This window comes from Sinocyclocheilus grahami, unplaced genomic scaffold (genome assembly GCF_001515645.1).
Source record: "Sinocyclocheilus grahami isolate Dianchi unplaced genomic scaffold, SAMN03320097.WGS_v1.1 scaffold858.1, whole genome shotgun sequence".
NCBI lineage: Eukaryota > Metazoa > Chordata > Actinopteri > Cypriniformes > Cyprinidae > Sinocyclocheilus > Sinocyclocheilus grahami.
The window spans coordinates 279628-304024 of record NW_015506037.1 but is presented as its reverse complement, the minus strand read 5'-3'; the positions used below and the strand labels follow the sequence as shown (position 1 = coordinate 304024).

Here is a 24397-nt window from a genome sequence, read left to right as displayed (position 1 = left end):
TGTAGAATAATCTGTGGCTGTAATGAAGCTTGTTTACAAGACAGATTTATTCAGACATTAGCAATGTCATTAATATGTCAAATGGTGCAAATATCTATCATAATGCCCCTCTCTAGAGTTATTTTCTATGGGCACTGAATGTCTTTTCTGAGGTTATGTTTTTCGATGCATCATCACTTATTTCATTGTTTGTATTGTTTTTTGTGACAGTGTCCAGTCTAAGTGAATCTCAGTGTGAGTGTGTGTCTAAATGGCTTCCTTAATAAATGTATTTGTCCTGCCATTACACTGAACCTTTAGGCAAAACAAAAAACAGTTTGCATGTTTGTTTTTCTGTTGAGTATCATATTTGATGCATCTGGCTTTCATCTTGGCTCATATAGTCTGATATAATGAGAATATGGAGGAAAAACTGCTCAGTTCTATGCAAATTGCTGCAGATGCTGATATTTATGTGATGAAATTCTAATGAGACCTTTATAACAGTACAGCAGATAATCTGTATTTATTAAAAAGTCCTATCAGCACTAATGTTTGAACCTGTTCTTTTGGATGGTGACATAAATACACGGCAGTGCTGTGTCAATCAATGGGTCAGAGATGGAAAAAATAAAGAGATGTATAATATGCCCATTTACAGCTGAGGTGAAAGTGTGAGTAGATTTCAATCACGTACTTCCAATACTCTGTCACTTCAGGCCCCAATATACTCACAGCATAGTACTTTTGAAATTTGAGATACCCGATCAACAGTGTACCGTTTGTGAACATTCAGGAGCCACGCATGCTGCTGGGAGCTATGTTCAGAAGAGATACGCAAATAAATATATGCTGTGTGCAGTGTTCATTCTTCAGCTTTCTCTTAAAATACATCAGGGCCTTTAAGCTGTTGCTATTGAGATGGAACGTTAACAGATAGAGACTCTAGGTAACTTGTATACTTGTATACAGTTACCTTCTCAAAACACCTGGTAGTGTTTCTCTCTGCTGGCCATTAGGAGGCGCTATTTAGTTTCTAGTGTCCGTCAGAGCTTGTCTTCATACTACCTTTTGTATCACGGTGACTCTATAGGTCCCATGGTCATTGATTGTAAAGGTGCTGATCAGTTGACCAAAGTGTGTGCTGCTCTGAGACATTTGTTTTCCTCAGCAGTATAAAGATCTCGTCTGAAGATCAGTGGACGTGTCATTGTGACTAGGCTATGGTGCTGTTATGGTGATTGTTAGTACTTTTTGGTGCTTGAAACTTGTGGCTCTATGAGGAAAAGATTTATGTTAAGATTCTTCAGATTCTCCTTTTGTGTTGTAAAAACAAGCATAGCCTATACTGGTTTAAAGCGATATAAATAATGGCAGAATTTTCATGTTCAGGTCCTCTGAAAACTGTTTTTTTTTATTATTTCATGACAGTGCAAAAGTGTGTTTTTAAAACATTCTTTATTTTTCGTATCAGATTACATTTTTAAAACAGTTCATGCAGAAATCTGAAGTTTTCCACACTAATGACACGAATCACTGTGATGACTACCCAGGAGGAAACAAGTGCACTTCCACAATGTACTTAGTGCTCATTTTCACACACTCATTTTGTACTATAAATACAATTATACTACTAGAAGTATAAACTATTATACTAAAAATGAACCTACTAAGATAATCTTAAGAACATCTAAGTGTACTCAACTGGGCTATTTTGGGACACCATGAATATGAACTAAAATGTGCTTGTAAAATACTTTCTCTGTAAAAAGAAAAAAAGTATTTAGTTACAACTTTTGAGAGTACAAGTGTATGAAAGGTGGTTTCAAGTTACAAGTGGTAACTAAATAAATGTTTTAAACACAGAGGCAGTATGTTAAAAGCACATTTTAGTTCATATTCATGGTGTCCCAAAATAGCAGAGCTGAGTACACTTAGATATTCTAAAGATTATTTTAAGAAGTACTAAAGAATAATTTTTAGTATGTTAAGTACAAAATTAGTGCATGAAAATAGAGCACTTTAAGTGCATTGTGGAAGTGCACTTTTTTCTCCTGGGTTTGTCCACAAAATTCACAAATATGGATACATTTATGTATATGACATCATAAAAGACAGTTGTGGAATGATATTATTCACGATTAGATATTTCTAACAAGTAGTAAGAGTAGGCTCCGGTTAAATAAGGATGAGAGCATGACAGGTTGGTTTCAGATTAATCAATTACAGGATACAAAAAGAAAACTTTCCTTCCTGATGAACCTAATAATCCTGTATTACGTATCAAAACCAAAAGGAAGATCATGCTACAAATAGAAGAGTAAACATGGGCATAAATAACAGATTAGGTAGACAGTTTGAGACACAGTAACAAATATACAGACACGGGTGTTTTTAAACTAAGCTCTTTGAAGCATCGTGGTGGTCATATTTACTGGAAATGTTTCCATGTATATCTCTGGAGCTCTCAGGAGAGAGAAAAGGCCTTAATCCAGCTAATCTGTAATCTCCTCGCCCACAAACCCGCTGTGTGTGTTCAGATCAGCAGTGGACGGCTCGGAGTCTGTGCTGTCTGCTCTCATGGTTGCTCTGTGAGAAAACACAAAACAAACATAGTAGGGAAACTCAAGAAAAGAATCAAAAACCAAATGGTGTTATAAAACTCTTTCAGAAACAGTGACGCTGATCTGTCAAAGCCTTTTCTGTCTACAAAATGTCTAAACAGCTTCGAAACTTGAAGGTTAGTTGAATATAAATTCTACAGTATACTTTATTAGGGGTTGACAGCTAGCTAGCTGGTTGCTGTATCTGTTCTTAATGTAGGCCATCAGGACAGGTGAGATCTCTCAGCTCAGGGCTCCAGACAGGTGCACAGATGCTAATCTACAGGGATTGAGCTGAGCCTCACTCAGATTAACACTGCTGATGAGATTAACATGAAAAGGGGGGCAAAACCGGGTCGGGTTCTCCAGACTCACAACCCCTTATTTCAGACATTTTCTGTCATATAAGACTTGTGCTGTGAAATAAATATGTGAGCAATTCCCCTTTCGTTAAAACTTATCCATCTTTCTTTTTCTTGTCATCTCAGAGAGCCTGTTATTGTTGTTGTTGACATGGTGTCTATGTAACCTATGATTATGAATATTCCAATCAGAACAGGTTCTTCCAGTTCTTCTGGGCTTCTGCAGGTTATTCCTCTTGACTGACATCACTTTTATATGAAGTTGAAATATTAAAAGTTTGATGGTTTGAATACAGTTATGCATCATTTTTGAAAGAGACCTTTGAAAGATTGAGGTTGACAGACAAAGAAATTATAAATTCTACAAAGAGTCATCATGCTTTCATGATGGGTCACTGTCCATGAAACCAAACGTAAATGTAAAACATCTATTCAATTTCACATACACTCTTAAAAAAAAGGTGCTTCAAAAGGTTCTTCAAGCGATGCCATAGAAGAACCATTTTTGGTTCCACAAAGAAGCATTCAGTCAAAGGTTCTTTAAAGAACCATCTTGTTCTTACCTTTTTATAATCTGAAGAACCTTCTTTCACCACAAAGAATCCTTTGGGAAACAGAAAGGTTCTTCAGATGTTAAAGGTTCTTTATGGAACCATTTAGACAAAAAGGTTCTTCTGTGGCATCGTGAAGCACCTTTATTTTTAAGAGTGTAGTGTGACATTTTCAGTAAAACCTCCACTGTAGAAAGTGATGTGTAACATGATAAAAGACACCAATGTTCAGTAAATAGTTATATTTTACAAACATTAGTAGTTGGAATATACATTCCTTCTGGCAAGAAATACAGTTGGTGAACTGCAGTAACTCTATACTGTTTACAGTTTCGAGGCAATATGGAAAATTGACATAATAATATAGAATATGATTTACAGGTGTGTGATTGGCAGCACAAACACAACTCATCCAAACAGAATTTATATTCAAGTTATATTCAAACATAGTTTATGTTCACAGAAAAACAGAAATTATTGTAGAATAATTAAAATTACTTGAGTTTCCATGACACATTTTGTTTTATGAATAGAAATAGTTTTTGAAGCACTGTAGGTACACTAATGTGGTTCACACAGGTGCAGCATGGCAAATGCTTTCATTAGTTATAAACTATTTCTAATGACCTAAGTGGATTGTAAACAGTAGATAGTTACTGCAGATTCCAGTGCTTCCCACAGGTTTGAAATATACTTGCGGAGGTAGCCAGGGGGAAAACCCTCCCATTACCCATGGAACAAAAATGGTCTACTACGTTTTAACAAATAATGTGTGATTTTTTAACAATATTTTTTTAAAATTTTAATTACAGAGGCTACATTTAATTACATACTAATATTATGCATTGTAAATTATGCAAAATTACAGCATTTAAATGGTAGAGTTTTCCTTGCTTTGTCATATAGTGTCTCTCTCAGTGAATGGGTCAAATCTATATATTGAGTAATATGAATCAAATAATGTTCTTTGACTTTTCTTCCTGTGGGGAAGCATCCCAGTTTCCTATGAATTAAATGGGCCCGCCCAAGTAAAGTCTATGTGTGGGAAACAATGGATTCTTAACATTGTAAATGGTGAGGGGGTGATAATCAGTTGTATGGCAAGATAGTAGCAATCTTCACAATGATAAATCTGAGGGAAAGAGATGGGTGTTTGTTTCCTGAGATGTAGTAGCTATTAACAAGTAGCTGATATATTAACTATTTTTAGACTAAACGAAACCACAATTATGTTGATGAAGGCGGATCAGATTAGAAAGATTTAAACAGCAGGCTCGGTCATCTTCCACTGTTTTTGTATCAGGCGCATCTGTTGTGTCTGTTTTGTACGTCACCTACTGCACTAAATCCTTGAACTATTCAGACCCATATCATGCCATACATTTGCTAGGTATTGTATCACATGCAGTGACACTGAGATACTCACCCCTCACTGGTCAAAGGTGTGACATCATTGTCCTGGCCCTGTTGTTTTTTGGCATTAGGCAATGACTGTGGCTGCTCACTGTGGGATGACCTTTGACCCGATGGACTGTGTCCCATAAAAGAAGGTTGAAGACGAGTAGTTGGCAGTCTTCCTCTGGCAGGTTCTCCCCATGGCCGAGGTAAAGTAGACGTGCATGAACGTGTCCATGTGTGGGGGAGTGATTTGTTCTCCTGACAGAACACGGCCCGAGCTTCACAAAATGATTGTGTCCCATAAGCAAGAAGGTTGTTTTCTTCGGCCATTGCACATCTGTGTATACTAGAGGTAGCAGATGTTGTGGATGGAGTCCACTTCCCACTCGGGCGGTAGGCTGTGGATGGAGGACTTGGCACTGCGTGGCGCACAGTGGGACAGGAGGGTGGAAGCCGTGCCCTCGAGACAGGGGGAGTTGTTGGAGGAAAACTTTTTGCTTGCATACTTGCAGTCTCGCCCTCATTGTGGTTTTCACATTCTTGAGAAGGCGTGGAAACGTGCAAACCTGCATTAGCCGGGGCTGTTTTCCCAGAAGACTCTGCAGGCTGATGAACAGCTTTGCGGCAATTCTGGTCAAGGGTGTGTGCTGAATCTCTTTCAAAATCCACCCCAATCGCTTTTTTGTATTCCTGTTCAATGCAGGAACCCGGCAAAGCATCTTGCCTCACAGGCTGAGTCACTGAGAAGCTCATGGAGCCTCGCTGTCTGCTTGCCCTGTTGGAGAGCACAGTCTCTCTTTGCGTTGAAGTGCGGAGTCTTTGCCCTCTGCACTGTAAATCATGAGCCCCCTCCTCAGTGGGCAACCCTAAACTGCTTTCAAATGAGTTGTCCATGAGCATCTCTGGGGGTGGAGGTGGGAGGCTGTCTATATCCAGTTGCTCAGGTCTGGGTTCAAGCGGATGGATGCTACTCTTGATATTCCCACTGGTGGTAAGAGCTCCTCTGCTATTCTGCAGCAGTGGGAGAGTGCATTTCTTGTTGCCCCTGACTTTTATTGGTTTTTGGTCTAAAGGACTTTGTCTTGAATTGTCCTCCACCCCTTGGCTAAAAGTATTAATAAGCCTCTTGACAGCATTTCGCCCAGGTGGTTCTGGAGTAAACTTTGGAGGAGAGCTTGGTGGTATTGCCCTGAAAGGCCCTTTGCTGCCATACTGGAGGCCATAGCATCGTGCTGCGCACTGTCCTCCTGATGAACTTCTTCTAATCTTTGTCCAAACATGATCCCCATGTACAATTTCTTCTGGCAAGTTATTTTTTCTCCTCCAGTGAGGTGTTTGCTTGTTCCTTGGGTTTCCTTGTTGCTGATTAGGATCTGATCCTTCTGCTTTGCTACACAAACACTCGGCGGATTGTGAGCGCTTTGGTCCCCTTAAATGGCGGTACTTTAGTTTTACCTGAAAGGTATTGTCTGCCGTTTTGGGCCGTCTGGTTTTTCTGGTCTTGACCTGGTCTTGCTTTTGAAGACTACCCTGAACTGGAGGATGGGTGGAGTCTGGCTCAGAAGACCCACACATTGTTCCCCTCGTCTTGTCGGCCAACCCACCACTGACTTCATTCTCAAGATCTGCATCCTCCTCCTCATCATCAACCTCATCATCATCATCATTATCTGTATCCTCATTGGCGTTAAGGAACGGCTGATCTGGAGAGCAACTGCTGGTCAAGACAGATACTATTCCAGTGTTTGCTCCTGATCCAGAGCTCCCTCTGTTTCGACGGAGACGCTCCGAGCCGTTCTGACACTCGTTGTCTGCACCAATGCCGCTGTCCTCACTGTGAAGAGCAGAATCTTCTGGACTTGGTTTCCTGAGGGCAGCAGCTTCCACACGGGATGAGACCTGCTTCAAGCGCTCCTCTGCCGCATGCTTAGCAAGCAGCTTCTCTCCTAATATCTGAGACAGGGACCCATAGTACTCAGCTAGATCCTGTAAGGCTGAGTCACTCAGGCATTTCACAGAGTCTCCCACAGAGATCATTTTAGCTGTGGAGTGAAGAAGCATCTGCTGCAGCAATTCGGAAGGAAGCTGGGAGAAGTTTAGTTCATTGCTGGGTTTGGTTGTTGTAGGTGGATAGTCTTTAAGTGAAGCGGGCCATGTCATGTTGTGTCCATGTTCCCTCAGCAGCTGTTCACCCTCAGAAGCCATTTCCTCCAAAGCCTGGTTAATCTCTTCATAGTGCAAGACTACTGATGCTACTGTGGTCTGTACAGAGAGATGGGTCTGAGCAGCCTGGCTCAAGAGGCCTAAAAGAGACTCATATTTTGATATGCTGGGGTTCAGGTACGCATAGGCTGCCTGGTGGGCTTTCAGTATGAACTCTGCCTTTGACTGCGCAAAGGAATTTTTTCTCAGTCTATGTTTCCTTTGCTTCCTCCTCTTTCCTTGATTAACTTTTGTCCTTATCCCCTCAGTTCCTTCTCTCTGGTTTTCTAAGAGACTCTCTTGTGCACTTTGTCCATCCTGAGAGCGAAGCACATCTAGCATCTGCTCAGTAGCATTTTCTTTGGCTGTCACAATGGCGTCACAAACTACATCAACTATTGAGGATGTCTTACCTTGAATATATTTTTCATTTTCTTGTATCTCTGTTGCTGTTAGTCCTTCTGTAGCTGTGCTTATCTCTGCTTTGATTAGAAGTTGTGCCCCATCAGAAAGCAGTTCCACATTCTTGTTTTCTGGTGATGTACACAGTGTAGCTTTTTTACTGAAAAGTTGACCTTTAGAGGGAGAGCAGCCCATGTTGATGGGAAAACCTATTCCTTTTGATCAGATTTATCGACTGCAGGTTTAAAAGTGTTGTGTTAGAAATCCTCAGCTTGGTTTTTGTTTGCACACCATACCAATTGTCCTTAAAATCCTTAACTGTCAGAGTCCACAGTTCCTATCCTCCTCTATTTCTTTGACCGTTTTTCGATAAAGATTTACCACTGCCCAAGGTGGTGTTTTGTATGCCATGGAGAGCCCAAGATTGAGAAACAGGACTGAAGCTTCCAGTCTTTCCCACATGCACATATGGTCACACTACAGGAATAAAGCGCATGCGTAAGACCATAAGCTCATCTTGCTAATAAGATACCCTGCTGGTTACCTCGTCTTCTTTTTTTTTTACCCCTGGTGAATTCTGATTGAATTATCAGTATGTGAGTGTTATAATCAAAATTTATTGTAAAAATGTGAAGTGACATCAGTGTTTTCTAAATTGGTTACAATATTCATAAAAAAATTGTTCAAGTTACTGTTTCAATTTTGTTTCTGTGCTTTCAACAAACAACAGTAGTACAGATTAAATTAAGTTCAGAGTGGCTTGGAGCTGGAGTATTTTGGTAAGTTGTTTACTTCTGACTGAAATCCCCCTGGACCTCTGCCAGTAATGTCTGCAATTTGCTGGCAAAGGCAAGGATTTAAACAGAATGATCCAGCAGACACTGATAACAGCATTAAAGTTCAATGCTCAAATTAGTTTTTGTTTATTAAATGTAAAGACACAGTACAAAAATAGGTGTGTAATTCCTGTGCCATGGACCAGATGAAGCAACAGTGGTGTGAATGGGGTGGATAATTTTTGTGATTACAAGCAAGAAAGTAATTTAGCAGTATTCCAGACAATTTGTCACATAGTGCTTCACAGAATAAAGTAACGATCAAAACAAAGCAAAAGGTAAATCTTAACAAAGGATGACGTAAACACATAACCATACAATCATGCATATAGTCAAACAAACAACAACAACAAAAACAAATGTAATATAATGAGATTAGGTAAAGACCAACTTATACAAAAGGGTTTTTAAAAGTTCCTTAAAACTGGCTTTGGACTGAGCTGATCTCAAATGTTGTTCCAAAATCTAGGTGCAAAAACAACAAATGGTCAACCTCTCTTAGTTTCTGGTTTAGACCTTGAAATTAACAACCGGGTTTTTTTTGACGATCATTAAGAACTTGATGATATGTTTGGAGACATTAATTCTGAAATATAGGGAGGGTCTACAATGAAAATCTTAAAATGTAATGACTAAACTGGTTATATCTATTTTATATTTAGGCGTATTATTGTTCAATCTCAAAGAGGCACAAAATCACTTTCACAGACTTTTTCATTAACTGTTCCCTCCTGGTGGAATGACCTGCCCAAATCAATCCCAGCAGCTGAGTCCTTAACCATCTTCAAGAAACGACTAAAAACACATCTGTTCCACCTTTATTTGACCCTCTAACTCTAGCACTTTCTATTCTATTTTAATTCTACTTTATCTATATTTATCTTTTTTATTGTTTATTTTTATTTTTTATTCTTTATTAAAAAAACAACAAAAACTAGGTTTCTATTTTTTCTATTCTATCTACTTGTTTTTCTTTGTTTGTGTGTGAATCAAGCACAGCTGGACTCAAATGAAGGAGTAGAACCATCTCAAGGATGATCAGAAGAAATGGACAGCACCTGAGTTAAATATATGAGTGTCACAGCAAAGGGTCTGAATACTTAGGACCATGTGATATTTCAGTTTTTCTTTTTTAATAAATCTGCAAAAATGTCAACAATTCTGTGTTTTTCTGTCAATATGGGGTGCTGTGTGTACATTAATGAGGGAAAAAAATTAAATGATTTTAGCAAATGGCTGCAATATAACAAAGAGTGAAAAATTTAAGGGGGTCTGAATACTTTCCGTACCCACTGTATATACATATATACATACACCTTGCTACGTGTACTGCGTTAGGCTAACCGAGACTTGTCATTTGCACTTATCTATTGTTGCTCTTTTGTTAGTTTTGACTGCTTTTATTGTTCTCATTTGTAAGTCGCTTTGGATAAAAGCATCTGCTAAATGACTAAATGTAAATATTTAATTGGTAGGCAATGTCGTGGCAGGCTAATCTGGGGTAATATGGGTGCTATGAAGAGTTTGCATTTGAATTTGAAGTCAGGAAAGTGTAGACTTACTACGGCATATGTACAATGAATGACAAGATATAATGAAATAAAAACATGTAAAAGCCTTTCCAGATCTTAAATATTTACAAACCTTCTGTTTTTTATTATTATTTTGTAATTGATAAATACAGGATTTAACTACTTCTTTTAACATGCACATCTATAGACAAATTAGAATAAAAATAACAGTAACACTTTCCATGAAGCCCATATTTATAATACATTATAAGGGTATTCCTATGGCATTATAATGAATGCATAATGCATTATAAAAACCTTATAATATGTTATATCATCTTATAAATAATCATAACAACAATTATAATAATTATAATGTTTACACATTTGTGGTTATAACTTTTAAGATTATGATTATTTATAACACACAATGAACACCATATTAAATCCAGTTTTACATTTATAATGGACTATTAATCTTGACATTGTTTATTTAAAAGCTATAACCACAAATAAGTAAATATTATAATACATTAAAACTGTTCTTATGAATATTCGTAAGATGATATAACATATTATAAGCTTTTGGAATGCATTATGCATTCATTATAATGCCTTAAGAATACCCTTGTAATGTATTATAAACATGGGCTTCATAGAAAGTGTTACCAAAACAACAACTACATTTCTAAAAAAAAACATTCTCGCATTTACCACCAGCGCACCTAGTATTGGTTTTACCATGTTTGCAATAACATCTGAACCAATTTAGACACCATTACATTTAGTACACTAATTCATAAATGCAGAGTCCTTGAGTAAGTATAAATATATGTATAAAAAATATACAAAAATACAGCAAAAATTATTAAAACACCCTTTTAGCACCTTTAAACAATGAGTACAGTATTGGTACATTTACAATTGTAAATTCAGTTGCTGGAAGAATGCAAGACAACCTCTTTATTTTTATTGAGTTGTGTGTCTTTGTCTCAGCTTGGCATGGCTTAACACTGTTAGGTCTTTACTGCCTCTATCTGTATTAAATAAGTCCACAGTCTTTATAGAACTGGATACATCTTTAGAAAGTGTGCTGATCTCTATCACCGATGCTCCTACACCTTGGCAGAAAATGCCTGAGTCTGGAGTGATTCGACCCGTCTCATTTAATACAGTGATGTTTGCATTGGCCATGTCATCTTTAACGCGTCTAGCCAACCTGCCTATGATCGAGGCCCTTGAGTTCTCGGACAGCTCCCACAGGACTATATAGCACTTTGGGACAAAATGACAAAACATTATGCCATAGTTGGAGGCCAGGATGGCTGAAGCTTGAACAATGTGCCACTGCTCTGTCTTGTTTCTCTCAATATAAATGGGAATAAAGCAAAGCCAGACAAACAGATGAATCAAAATGCTGAAGATGATGACACCAGTCTCGTTGAAATCATGGGGGACTTTTCTACCCTTGAAAGCAAGAAAGAAACAAATGAAGGCCAATAGAGCAATGTAACCATGCATCAACCCAAAACATACAATGGAGCCCTCATCACAGACAACGTATTTTTCCATGCCAGTTCCAGGCCACTTTAAATCTGGGCAAGGAGACTTGAAAACCAGCCAGAACAATAGGATGATACCTTGACCACCGGTAAGCAGGACCAAATTGATAAGAGGCTTGTAGAGTTTTTTTAACTTATGCTGCTTGTCCGGATCAAAGGCGATGAAAGCCAGGAAAGTGCGGTAGGCTTTAACCAGTATGCATGAGACACAGAGGGTGAAACCGAGACCGTACACGGCCTGCTGATGAACATGATTACACTGACGAAGCTGACCGCCAACCCCAGTAACATGAAACAAGACATTGTATTGTCAGCCTTTTTGATTACTATTGTGTTTCTGTGCACACAGAAAATGATGAGTGAAGTCAACACGAGAACCAAGCCTATTGCTGTAGCTGCTAACAGAGCTATGGGATAAATGTCCTTCCAATCCAGATACTTTCCTTGAATTTCCTGCATTCATGGTCTCCCTTATTAGACCACATTCCATTAGGACATGTCAAACATTCAGGTAGATCTGAAAAAGAAAACGTGTACAGTTGTCAGATTTGTAGTAGCAATGCAGAATATATAATGCTATCTGTCCTGATGAGCTTTATTATTTTTAGCAGTTTATTCTTTTTATTATTGGTACCGATATTGGAAGCATATAATTGCTCTCTGGAAAACTTGATTGTGATTGGTCATTGGTGTTGTTAAGATGTCTGATATCCCAGTTTAGTGAGTCTAAATGGATCAGTGTGTCAGTCAGGTAAAGTGCTGTACTTTATGTGTCTTGTATTACTCCACACTGTCTGTCCTCTTAATTAATAGAATTATTCATGCTCTAATATTTAAAGTTCATCTATACATTTTTTTGGTAAGAAGTGGAATGTTATACAGTTACTGCTTTACCTTGGGGTTCTTTTTTTTCACCATAATGACCAGCTGACTTTTAGGTTATTTAAGTTTTTGTCAGTTAGATTCAGGTTTTCATGTCTTTTATTTTGTATTGTCACAGTTATGTTCTTTGTTCATGTCATGAAATGCAATATTTGTTCAGTTCAACATAATCATATCCTATTTAAATACTAATAAAGTAGGGGTATTTATGCTTTTATCAGTGTGTTATGATAAACGTGACTCAATATGGCATTGCAACTACAGTAAAAAAATATTTTACTGTTCTAAAAACACAGATTTGTGGCCATTATTTGGAATTGAAAAGTTTAGAATAAACTCGAAACACACGTGATTGTTGTCATGCGGTGAATCTGGCCAATTGTGAAACAGCTGTGTCTTCATCAGCGCTCCTGCAGTCGCTCTTAAGAAACTGCTCTCGAATCGCTCTCGCGGCACTTTGATGCAACACGTAAAGCATAAAGAAGACGACGCATCATGCGCCGGCTGGTGAGAACGCGCTCAGGAGGACGCGGCGCCACCGCTCAGGATAGTTCAGACATTGCGTGAATCAGAGGTAAAAAAACTATGTAAATACTGTTCAGTTTCTTGCACAGACCGATCGTTTTGTATCTTTACACATCAATGTATCGTCATGAGCCGCAGGGTTTAATTTGTGTTTTTTTTACTCTCAAAGCCATGATTTCCATCCACCTCCATTATATGACTGACAGACTGCAACGGTTTGAATTAAAAATCTTTGTTTGTGTTCTACTGAAGAAATAAAGTCACCTACATCTTGGATGCCCTGGGGGTAAGCAGATAAACATCACATTTTCATTTTTGGGTGAACTATCCCTTTAAGACGAACGCACCTATTCTGATTTGTTCTTTGAGTCATGTGGTTCTCAGTTCTGTTTTGTAATTGGTTTATCGTCTTGATTGTTCACATGTTTTCCTTGTTACTCATTAGTCTCTGTGTATAGCTCTCGTGTTTCCATTGTCTTTTGTCTATGTAACCTGCTGTTAGTTGAGTTTGATTCAAGGTCTTGCCAAGTCAAGTCGCTGTTCAGCTTGTATTTGTTCATGTTTTGGATTTAAATGAACTGCACTTAGGTTCAGCTTACTTGCCAGCAGTGGATATTGGTTAAGGTAAAGTACGCACCTTACATTATACCTGTGGTTCTTAATCCGGGTCCTGTGGACCCACACTCTGCATATTTGGTATGTCTCCCTTATCTAACACACTCTGTTCAGTTCATGGATCTCTCTCCTAATGAGCTGATGATCTGAATCAGGTGTGTTAAACAAAGCAGACATGCAAAATGTGCAGAGCGGGTGTTCCCGGGACCAGGATGAAAAAAAACACTGCATTCTTAATTAAACAAGTAGACAGACATAGACAATCGAACTGAACGCAGTTGTAGCAACAGGGGATCTTAGATTGGTTCTTCGCAGTACCAGGTGGGCAAGACTCTGAGCACTTGGACTTGGGGAGCTGGAGGATAAAAGAGAGGTGTGCTATAAATGGTTAAAGAAGACATTGTAACTGTGGACAACGATTGTCAGCTGCCGACCAAATCGATGGAATTGAAGACGGCATAACTCACTGTGCTATTTATCCATTGGAATTAACTGAGGATCTCCACGTCTCCATTTTTTAAGAGGAATTTTCCCACAACTTCAATAATGCATTCATCATTATTTTCCTTCCACATTATGAGGTCGTAACCATCCACAAAGTCACCATTTTCATCGAAAAAATATGTATTACCATCAAGCGTGAAATTCACGCTTTATGGTCTACTGCGTGCAGCACATCATCTACAGCGCAGGTGGAGGGCAACAGGGAGCAGTTCAGTCACAAATGCTTGTACTCTTAAGAAGTAATTTCTTGCTCCTGGTGTTGGCCTGAGGTTTTTCAAGTAGTCTTCGAACCCTGGTGTAATTCCCATGGAAAAGCCAAAGATTTCACCCACTTTGTTGATGTCTTTCATTTTTGTTAAGAAGTGGTTCATGGACCAGGCATCGGTCGCGATCCAAATTCTGCTTGTGTTGGTTTGGATCATCTCCTTGAAAAGTTTCTCCACCAGCTGCTCCTTCAGAATGAGTAGCACGACCTTGGCTTTAGATTTTCGTATACTCTGAGCAACATCTTTGATGTGCTTATCGACATCAATGTGGTCCAAGTAGTGTGGAACCACTTCCTCAAAGTCAGCACATTTTTCACTCGGTCTCTTGCATGAAGCTTTGGTAGGCCGCTCTACCGTAGTCATCATCTCCATATACGACACCAACCCAGTTCCAGGAGAAATGAGACATGAGTTTGACCAGAGCCTGAGTTTGGTAGATGTCGCTGGGAATCACGTGCATGAAGGACGGATACCGCAGTTTGTCGCTCAGGACTGGAGAAGAGGACGAGCAGCTGATCTGTTGACAGATAACTCTCATGTCTTATTTATCTGCAGCTACACTAGCTTTGTCTAAAAGACAGACCAACATTTGTTTACAACAAAAGTTTATCAGTGATAATCTTGCCATGTTTGAATCTAGATGTGGGTGTGGTCATGTTTTGGTCTTTTCCACACCCAAAGCATCACATGATCTAAGAATACAAGGTATATAGCGTGCAAGTCAGGACTACTGTTTTGACAGGTGTGGTCAATTTGAACGTTTGTAGTGTGGAAAAGAGCTGCATGAAGATTCTTCAAAAGTTCTCCAGAGAAGGAATACAGTTGCACAGGTTTGTAATGACATGGGTTAGTAAAAGATTAACATTGGTGAATTATTCAGGTAGATGTTGACTTTAACAGTTAACAAATTACCTGAGGAAACGGGTAGAGGCTGAGGAGCTTGGCGATCGCGACGGATAACTCGGAGTATCTTTCTCCCAGAAGAGCTTTCACTGGCGGACGGAAGTCTGTGTAGTCCACAAGGGCCGGCAGAGATCCGTTAACGGACAGTAAATGTTTCACACAGTGCAGTGCTTTGGTGGGAGATGCACAAGGATCACATACTTCATATCCCAGCTTAATTCCCGGAAGCAATGTAGAGTTATTAATTTCCTTAATTGTGTGGATGGCACTCAGCGATTGTAGAAATGTGGTCCGAACAAAACTGGTAAAAAGAGAAGACCAGATGTCCCCATTTTCTCTGGAAATGTCCCCAATTTACTGCATGTTTAAATATGAATACATTTGCAGTAGGGCTGCACGATTAATCGCAAGCGATATTTAACGCGCATCTTATCAGTAAAGCCGGTTTTTTAATCAGCGGTAAATCTCCATCACCTGCGTGCTTTCACATTGAGCAGCATTAACTACACAGAGCCGTTGTTCACTGACGAGCTGCGCCAAACCACGTTCATATTCGCGCGATTTTTAGCGCAGCTCATCAGTGAACAACAGCTCTGTGTAGTTAATGCTGCTCAATGTGAAAGCACGCAGGTGATGGAGATTTACCGCTGATTACAGAACCGGCTTTCTGACAAGATGCGCGTTAAATATCGCATGCGATTAATCGTGCAGCCCTAATTTGCAGAAAGCACAAACTTTGTGCTCCGAGTGAGTCTAGAACAGTGGTTCCCAACTCTGGTCCTGGAGTACGTCAACCGTACACATTTTCATTGTCTTGCTTTTTGTAAAGATCTACAGGGGTTGGACAAAATAATGTCATCAACACCCAATTATTATTATAGGGGTTAATATAATTTGTGTAGACTACAGTGAAAAAGCAAACATTGCAATTGTATTTAGGGGCCAAGCACCGAAGGTGCAGTGGCACCTATTGTATCCGTTAGCGTAAATTTTATTTATTTTTTTCAAATTTTTTTTTCTTCCGCTGAAAGTCTGTGGCAGCCCATAGAACCGCTTGCGGGAAAGTTGTGAAATTTGCCACACTTACAGAGGACAGTCTCAACATTTAACCACGGCAAGTTTGGAATCTCTAACTCCAACTCTCTAGCGCCACCACTTGTCCAAAGTTGCAATTTCTTTATGCTAATAACTTTTGAACCATAAGGCACAAAATGAACGTTTTTTTTCGATATTTAATTGTTCGTAAAACCTACGTTTTCTAACTTGTCCTAAACGGTTTGTCTGATTCTCACCAAAATTGTCTCAGAACATCTTCAGACAATGCTGGCAAAAATGTATGGAATTCAAGTTGATTCGTCCCACCGTTCTCAAATAACGCACGAAGGAATTCTGCAAAATGCACGTAAAAATGGATGTGAGGCTATATCTCCGCAACGGTTTGGTGTATTGAGACTAAACTTGGTGTGTGTTATAACAAGCATGACTTAAGACTACCTGCAGTGTTTCGGCGCAGTGCCCCCTAGTGGTCAGGAGATATGAAAAATGCATATTTTTTCTTAACTTCTGAATGGTTTGGCCAAAAATCACGAAACGGGTCTCTTTAGATTCGGTGCGTCATGCCGAGTTGAACCATACCATCAGCCATTTTGGGCGTTGGCCATTTTTAATTTTGTCAAAAAATGCAATATTTTAAGAATGCTTAGACTTTATTATGAAAATCGGTATGCATCTTCGGCACCATGCCCTGATGGCACTCAAAAAGTTTGGGCGCAGTGCCACCTTTTGGTCAAAAGTTATAAAGCAATTTATAAAAATGCTAATAACTTTTGCATACATTATAATATTGTAATGAGATTGTTTATAGATTCCTTGCATCATGCTGAGAACATCAATACCAATTTTGCCATAATTGGCTGAATTTCCTGTCCGCCATTTTGATTCATGTTGAAAACCTACTTTTTCGAACTCCTCCTAGGCCGTTAGTCCAATTTTCACCAAATTTGACTCGGATCATCTTCAGACCAAGCTGGAAAAAGTTATGGATTTCGTGTTGATATACAAAACGGTTTTCGTTTAGAGCATCAACGAATTTGCTGGTTAAGATGCCAAAATGCATCTGAGGCTGTATCTCTGCAAAGCTTGGAAATCGAGTCAAATCATCTTCAGACTGTGCTGACAAAATGTTATGGATTTCGTGTCGATAGACAAAACCGTTTTCGTACAGCGCTGCTACAAATTTTAGGCATGGTGCCAAAATGCATCTGAGACTGTATCTCTGCGAAACTTTGACATATTTGCACCAAACTTTGTATGTGCCATTGTGACCTCACACTGACCACGCTACATCAATTTGGTAACAGCTCTACCTATTGGTCAAGAGTAATAAACCATTAATTAACCATTAATAATTACATTCTTAAAAAGGCTAATAACTTTTGATTGCATTAGCCTATTGCAACGAAACTGGTCTCAAAATATTCAGTGGATTATGCCGACAACATAGATGCCAAACATGCCACACTAACCTGAACTTCATGTCCGCCATTTTGATTTATGTTGAAAACCTACTTTTTAAAAAAAAAATTTTTTTTTTTTTTAACTCCTCTCCACTCGTTGGTCCGATTTTCTCCAAAATCGAGTCAGATGATCTTCAGACTATGCTGACAAAAATTTATGGATTCCGTGTCGATATACAAAACGGTTTTTGTACAGCGCTGCTACAAATTTTAGGCATGGTGCCAAAATGATTCTGTATCTCTTTAAAGCTTTGACATTGACAACAAACTTTGTGTGTGCCATTGTCACCTCACGCAGAACACACCAAAAGGATTTGATTACAGCGCCACCTGTTGGTCAAAAGTCATAAGCCATTTAATCATATTACTAGGGGTTGTATTTATGATTTTTCAGCCATTTCAATTACAGTCATCCTAAAATTGCTTTTATTACTCATTGTTGCATTTATGGGGCTGTCACGTGATGAACGATCGACTCTGAAAAACCCGGAGACTTGAACCAGGTGAACTACTTGACTAATTCCAGTACAGAACCTATAGGATGTTGTGCATGCGCGACTGAACGAATCACTCCCCGAGACGACTCGTTCTTCCCGAGTCATAATAAAGATCCGTTCAAACTGAACGAATCGTTCCAGGACGACCCAACACTAATGTACGTTTGTTATGACAAAAACAGCTGGAGAACATGTGATTAGATGATGCTGGTTGCTTGCTGATAATTAAAATATCATCACGTAGCAGTCTGATTGTCTGATTTCATACGGTCTAATCTATGGTTTTATATGCACATTATTTATTATAGCAACTCAATGGTTCAACAGACTGAGACCCAGCAGAATTTCAATCAGATCATTTCAAGGATTTAAAAAAAACTAAAAAACTTGTTTTAAATGTGATTTAAAAAGTACAAGCAGAAATACAGATTGTCTGATTAAAACACTGCTGGATCTTATGCTGTTGAAACGCATATACTATAGTCACTAATATGAAATTAATAGCATAGATTAGACTCTAGATGAGATCAGTTCATAACATGATGATATCTTTAACATCAGCAAGTTGCCAACATCACCTGATCACATTTTTCGCTCATTGTTTTCACCGTAAAACAGCAGTTACCAGTTACAGCAGCCAAGTCAAACTGCCTAACTACTGATCAGCATAATGGTGACGTCAAACCTAACTATTATTTTCAATAAACCATCAACATCTAAACCTCTGTTAATCTCAATAAGAACATTTGTAAATGTATGGCAGAAATAAAATCAATCTGGTTTATAAGTGAAGCTGGTACTGCTGTTTTTGGAGTTATTTATGCTGGAGCTTGACGTCAAAAAAAGGTTGGGTTTTCACTTTCAACCAAAATGTGACTTCTGAGCGATGCAAGTCCACATCTAGTGTGATGAGAAGCTTTATTGGAATGTTAGAGGATAATGTTCTAACAACGTTATCAATAAACATTTTTAGAATGTTTTTAGAGAACGTCATCCTACCTTTTAGCAGAACATTCTGGGAACTAAAATAAAACTTGCAGCTGAAAACATTCCCAGAACATGAAAAATTTCGGTCCCACTTTGTATTAAGTGGCCCTAATACCCGTGTACTTACTACGCACACATTTAGTTACTATGTAACCACAGTTTAAGTACACAGTAAAATCCTTTACGAGTCCGACTCTCTAACCATTAGGCCACGACTTCCCCCTAGATGAAATCAGATGAAATCAATTGAAATAAAAGACATTAAATCTCTCAAGATCTCAGCAGAAGATGATTAATCATCTCCACAAACAGTATCACCAGCTTCATGCATTACTAACCAGTTAGACTTTATTTCTGGAGTATCTAAAACAGAAGTTCTTTATTGAGAATTAAGGTTTAGATGTTTTTTTGTTTTTTTCAACTTACCGTTTTGGTGAATAGTGTTTGCTTTAGTTGCCTCTTGATCATTGACTTTTTACATTTAAGTTTCTCTTTGGTTGTTATAATTGTGTTTATAAAGCACATAAGTGCTGGCAAGAAGCTTATGATAAAATAATTTCATGTGGCTGAGCCTCTCATTGCATTTTTTCTTGATCTGTACTGCTTTCATTCTGGACACCAACCACAATTTATGTAAAGCCTAACTTACTAGCCACTGCTGTGTAACATCAGAGTAATTACATGGTAAATCCACAAGAGTTGTTTACTTAATATAAAGTGTAACACATTCTTTACCAAAGAGTGCTGTTAGTCCTGTTACACATTTGTGCTTTCATTACCAAAAGTGTTGTTACCAATGTCCTGTCACACATTTGTATTTACACATACCATTCAGTGGGTTGTTACATGTGTGTAGTTACACAAACATTACAGCTCTAGATACTATGTACCAATGTATACTTACACTGTGGTTACATACTACGTACACATCTAGTTACTATGTAAGTACACAGGTATTAGGGCCACTTAATATAAAGTGGGACCAAAATGTATAGATGGGATTCACTCTGTTTGATAAAATCATTTTAAGTAGTTGCCGTGAAGCGTAAACCGTCTCTGTTCAAGTAAATTGAAACTGCTTGAGATGCAACACAGTATTAAGACTTGGAGATAAACAAACATATATGTTAATGAAAGAATTACTACAAACTGAACAGAAACAACACAGAGATTGTCCTGTAGACGTGTTGATGTGTTTACATGAGCAGATAGATCTGACTGGAATCAAGGAGGTTGGCTGGTGTTAAGGAGCCCTCTAGTGGATATTAAAATGTGTTTATTAGTCTGCTCTGAAAGCATGCAGGATTTGCTGCTTTATGCAACTGACTAATTTTAATAACACTTCCCTTACGACAATTTATCAATATTATTATAGTAAAAGTGTAGTAACCATGTTTTTTTTTGGTGGACTGATTTGTATAACAACAGTTTTACTATAAATACCATGCTTAAACTATGGTTAGTGTAGCAAAACTATGGTTAATTTGTGTTTACCATGGTTTAACTATATTAACATCTCGGTTACGTACGTAACATGGCTTTTCATATCACTGCTATGCTGATGACACTCAACTCTACCTCTCATTCCATCCTGATGATTCGACGATAGCTGCTCGCATCTCAGCTTGTCTAACAGACATTTCTAGCTGGATGAAGGACCATCACCTTCAACTCAACCTGGCTAAGACAGAACTGCTTGTGGTTCCATCAAACCCATCGTTTCATCACAATTTCACCATCCAGTTAGGCACAACAACCATAACTCCTACAAAAACAGCCAGAAACCTTGGAGTTTTGATTGATGATCAGCTGACTTTCTCAGACAACATTGCTGAAACTGCCCTGTCCTGCAGATTTGCTTTATACAACATTAGAAGATCAGGCCCTTTCTTTCAGAACATGCTACACAACTCCGTGTTCAAGCTCTTCTTCTGTCCAGGCTGGACTATTGCAATGCTCTCGTGGCAGGTCTTCCAACCAGTTCTATCAAACCTTTACAATTAACCCAGAACGCGGCAGCAAAATACATTTTTAATGAGAGGAAAAGAATGCATGTCGGCACCGAAAAAGGGCACCGAAATTGTGCATAGCCTAGCTAATTAGCTGCTATTTCTGAGGTGTTTTTTCTATCAAATTTCGTTAGATGCTGGTGAATAAATTAACTGTGATTTATTTACTCCATGTTATTATTAATTATTTGATTATGAGGTATTTAAACAATAAACAAATATAAAGGCTTGCCAATGAGATCGTTGGAATGTTGCATAACTAATGAGCTGTCAATCATTCTGGATTCATTAACGGTTCGCCGGGCCTTGCTTCAGGTGAGTACTGAGAGATTTCTGAGGTAATTATTCAATTACAGATGATCAAAATCTGTGTGGGTTAATGAATCGGATGCAGTTACATTTGCTCATTTGATTATTAATGTATTGCTGAAATATGAATTAGATAATAGCCTAATAATTTCCGTTATTCGTCTCGTGAGGGAACTGCAGGAAATTGTGTAACGGCTTCTGTATTCTGTTAAAAAAAACCCTCACTGATATCCTCAGTGTGCGTTATTTTTTCATGTAATCTGATCTGACAAAGAAAATCTGTAATGATCTGACAAAAGATGAGGAACAAAAGCTCAATTTAATATGAAATACGAGCCTCAATACACTGAGAAAAAAGCCCAAAGATGTGCACATAGAGAAATATTGATTGATTCTCATAGGAATACTTCAGATATCGTTCGAGATTAGTCTTATTTTGACCCAAAAAGAGGAGGCGACGTGAGCATTACAGAGCACTAAACTCTTTTTTTAATGTCTGGTTCATTCATACTCGACGCTGGAGGGCGCTCTCGAGCAGAACATCCACAAGTGAGGCTCACAGGAGTAATAACTTGATCCATAAAGGCTTCCAGCTAACTTCATAGACTAAAAAAAAAATCAGATATAAAGGCTTTGACTGATGAAACGAAGACAATAAACACACGATTGAGATGGTTTTATCTGTGTTCTTCAAAATATCTCGGGTATTTCATTAAGAATGAAATATATTTAGAATGTAATGGTAATCAACTTAACCTTTAACACTTTATCACTACAATATATTTAGTAACTCATCTTGTGATAAGAAGCCACTTTAGATCGAAAGTGGAAGTTATTTCAAACACTCTGTGTTTTAAAGTGAGTTTTGAGCAAGAACAGTCTCATAAATTGCAATGTGTTGATGTGATAAACTAACATAGCCTACTAGCTGACACTTTTGCACCAGTTACTAGCAGCAACTACACTGTACGAATAATTTGACAAAAATAATCAAAGAACGGACACACTATATACTCTCTCTTAGCACATGTGTCTTCTGTGATTTATTTTTTCTCTCTGTTGTTTGTCTGTACATCTGCTATATCTGTAAACTTTGCTTATCAGATCATTACCAGGCTGTTGCTGTAAATAAGAATTAGCGACTTAAGCGACTTGCCTGGTTAAATAACTTTTAATAATAATAATAAGAACAATAATCTGCAAATGGAACAGCGGCGTACTTGATAAGATCAGTCAGCTCGCCTTGGCCACTCCGCTTATCCTCACTCTATGCATATTTACAATAAGACAAAATATGATATCAAAAACCACTGCCTCTTTTCATTTTCTTTTAAACATATTAATAACAAAAATGTAGTTCAGGCAACGCATACAAATTTTGATCATGTATGTACACTTAAAAAAATATATAAAACACAACCCTCTTTTCATTTTCATTAAAAAATATATTAATATGTGGTTCAGGTAATATGTTCATATACTCTGATTATCTTCACTGTATTTATGTATAATAAAATGAAATATGACATGATCATGTATGTACACTTAAAAAAATATATAAAACACAACCCTCTTTTCATTTTCATTAAAAATATATTAATATGTGGTTCAGGTAATATGTTCATATACTCTGATTATCTTCACTGTATTTATGTATAATAAAATGAAATATGACACAAAACACAATTCTGTCTCTTTTTGTTAAATGTCAGTTTCAATTAACAGTAATAGCCATTTTAAAATAGTACAAATTATAAGAGGCTTTTATAATCGGAAATAAAGACAAAAGCAACAATTCAGTCAAACGTCAGTCAAATGCTACAAAGTCAGCACTGCACTACAGTAAAGTTAAACAAATATATAAAGTTATGAAACATGCGTTCCATTTTCTTATGCCCTTCACTCGCAAACTTCCCTCTGTCTCGTTTCTTCAGATGTACGTCATTGATTACGTTGCATGAGTGCCCAATACTGGTGGAACCCTTGGAGTGGGCTGAACTGGAACGTCCTAAGCCCTTGATCACTTAGAATCCGCTATGGAGTTGGTTTATTGTTTACATGTTTACCCTTATGAATTTGTTTGGTGCAGCATTCTATGTGTATATAAGTATGCTTGGGCTGTTATAAATGTAAAAAAAATAATTTGATATATTATAGAGGTGTTTGTGGTGGGGATCATTTAAACACGATCTGCGATGATGTCACAATCATGTTGCATTGTGGTCTCTGGAGCGGCTTGAAGTGTGCATATGAAGCAGACTCGCTCCCTCGGTCAAAATCAAGGGGTTGAGGGTCTGTCCTGTAAGGGACACAGGTCAATTTAGCTCAAAGGGAATCATTAGGCCCTTACGCAGAACTAAACGTACGGTACTAAAGTACTGGGACGATTTTGCGCAAACTATTTTCCAGTACCATTTAAAGGGTTGCATTCGTTTGGCCAATCAATGTCTACTTGCGTCACGATTAGTACCAGTTGTGCTGGTTAGACCCCGCTCCGGAGTAGGAGCTAATTTGGTTCTCGAAAAAGGCAGTCCGGTACTAAAATTGCTCCCAGTTCCGGCGGTGCGAACACGCCGAAAAGTGGCTAGTTCCACAATTAGTTCTGGTACTATGAAAAGGTTCCTGCGGTGCGAAAGGCCCTATTTTTTATCTTATAGGGAATTTGAACAGAATCAGTGTTTTACGGCTGATCACTGAGTCGCCCAGCGATTCATTGAACGAGCTGTATCACATCAACTCTGCAATGGATATGAATAGTGAAAACACTATTTATTAGCACAGTAACATGATCCGCAGTTTAAGACATTAACTTGTAAGCACAAAAAACAAGATACTTCTCTTTTCAATATGAATAAAGCTTTATCGGATCAATCTAAGACACATAAACTAATCTAACACATAAACATACACACTCATACATTCACACAACTTGCAAAGAATGAGTTTGAGAGAGTGAAAATGTGAAATCCCAAGTTTAT

At 38.2% G+C, this 24397-nt stretch overlaps 1 protein-coding gene and 1 pseudogene across 1 annotated transcript; both read right to left on the bottom strand.

Moving 5' to 3' along the window:
- Positions 1-1849: 1849 nt before the first annotated feature.
- Positions 1850-7958, bottom strand: LOC107563151 (uncharacterized). The gene is made up of 2 exons (XM_016247945.1): positions 4922-7958; positions 1850-2568 (listed from the first exon to the last, which is right to left on the bottom strand). The coding sequence occupies exons 1-2, from the start codon at positions 7690-7692 to the stop codon at positions 2475-2477; spliced, it is 2865 nt and encodes a 954-aa protein (XP_016103431.1). The 5' UTR covers positions 7693-7958; the 3' UTR covers positions 1850-2474.
- A 2855-nt stretch (positions 7959-10813) lies between these two features.
- On the bottom strand, positions 10814-17646 carry LOC107563129 (G-protein coupled receptor family C group 6 member A-like; annotated as a pseudogene).
- Positions 17647-24397: the final 6751 nt, after the last annotated feature.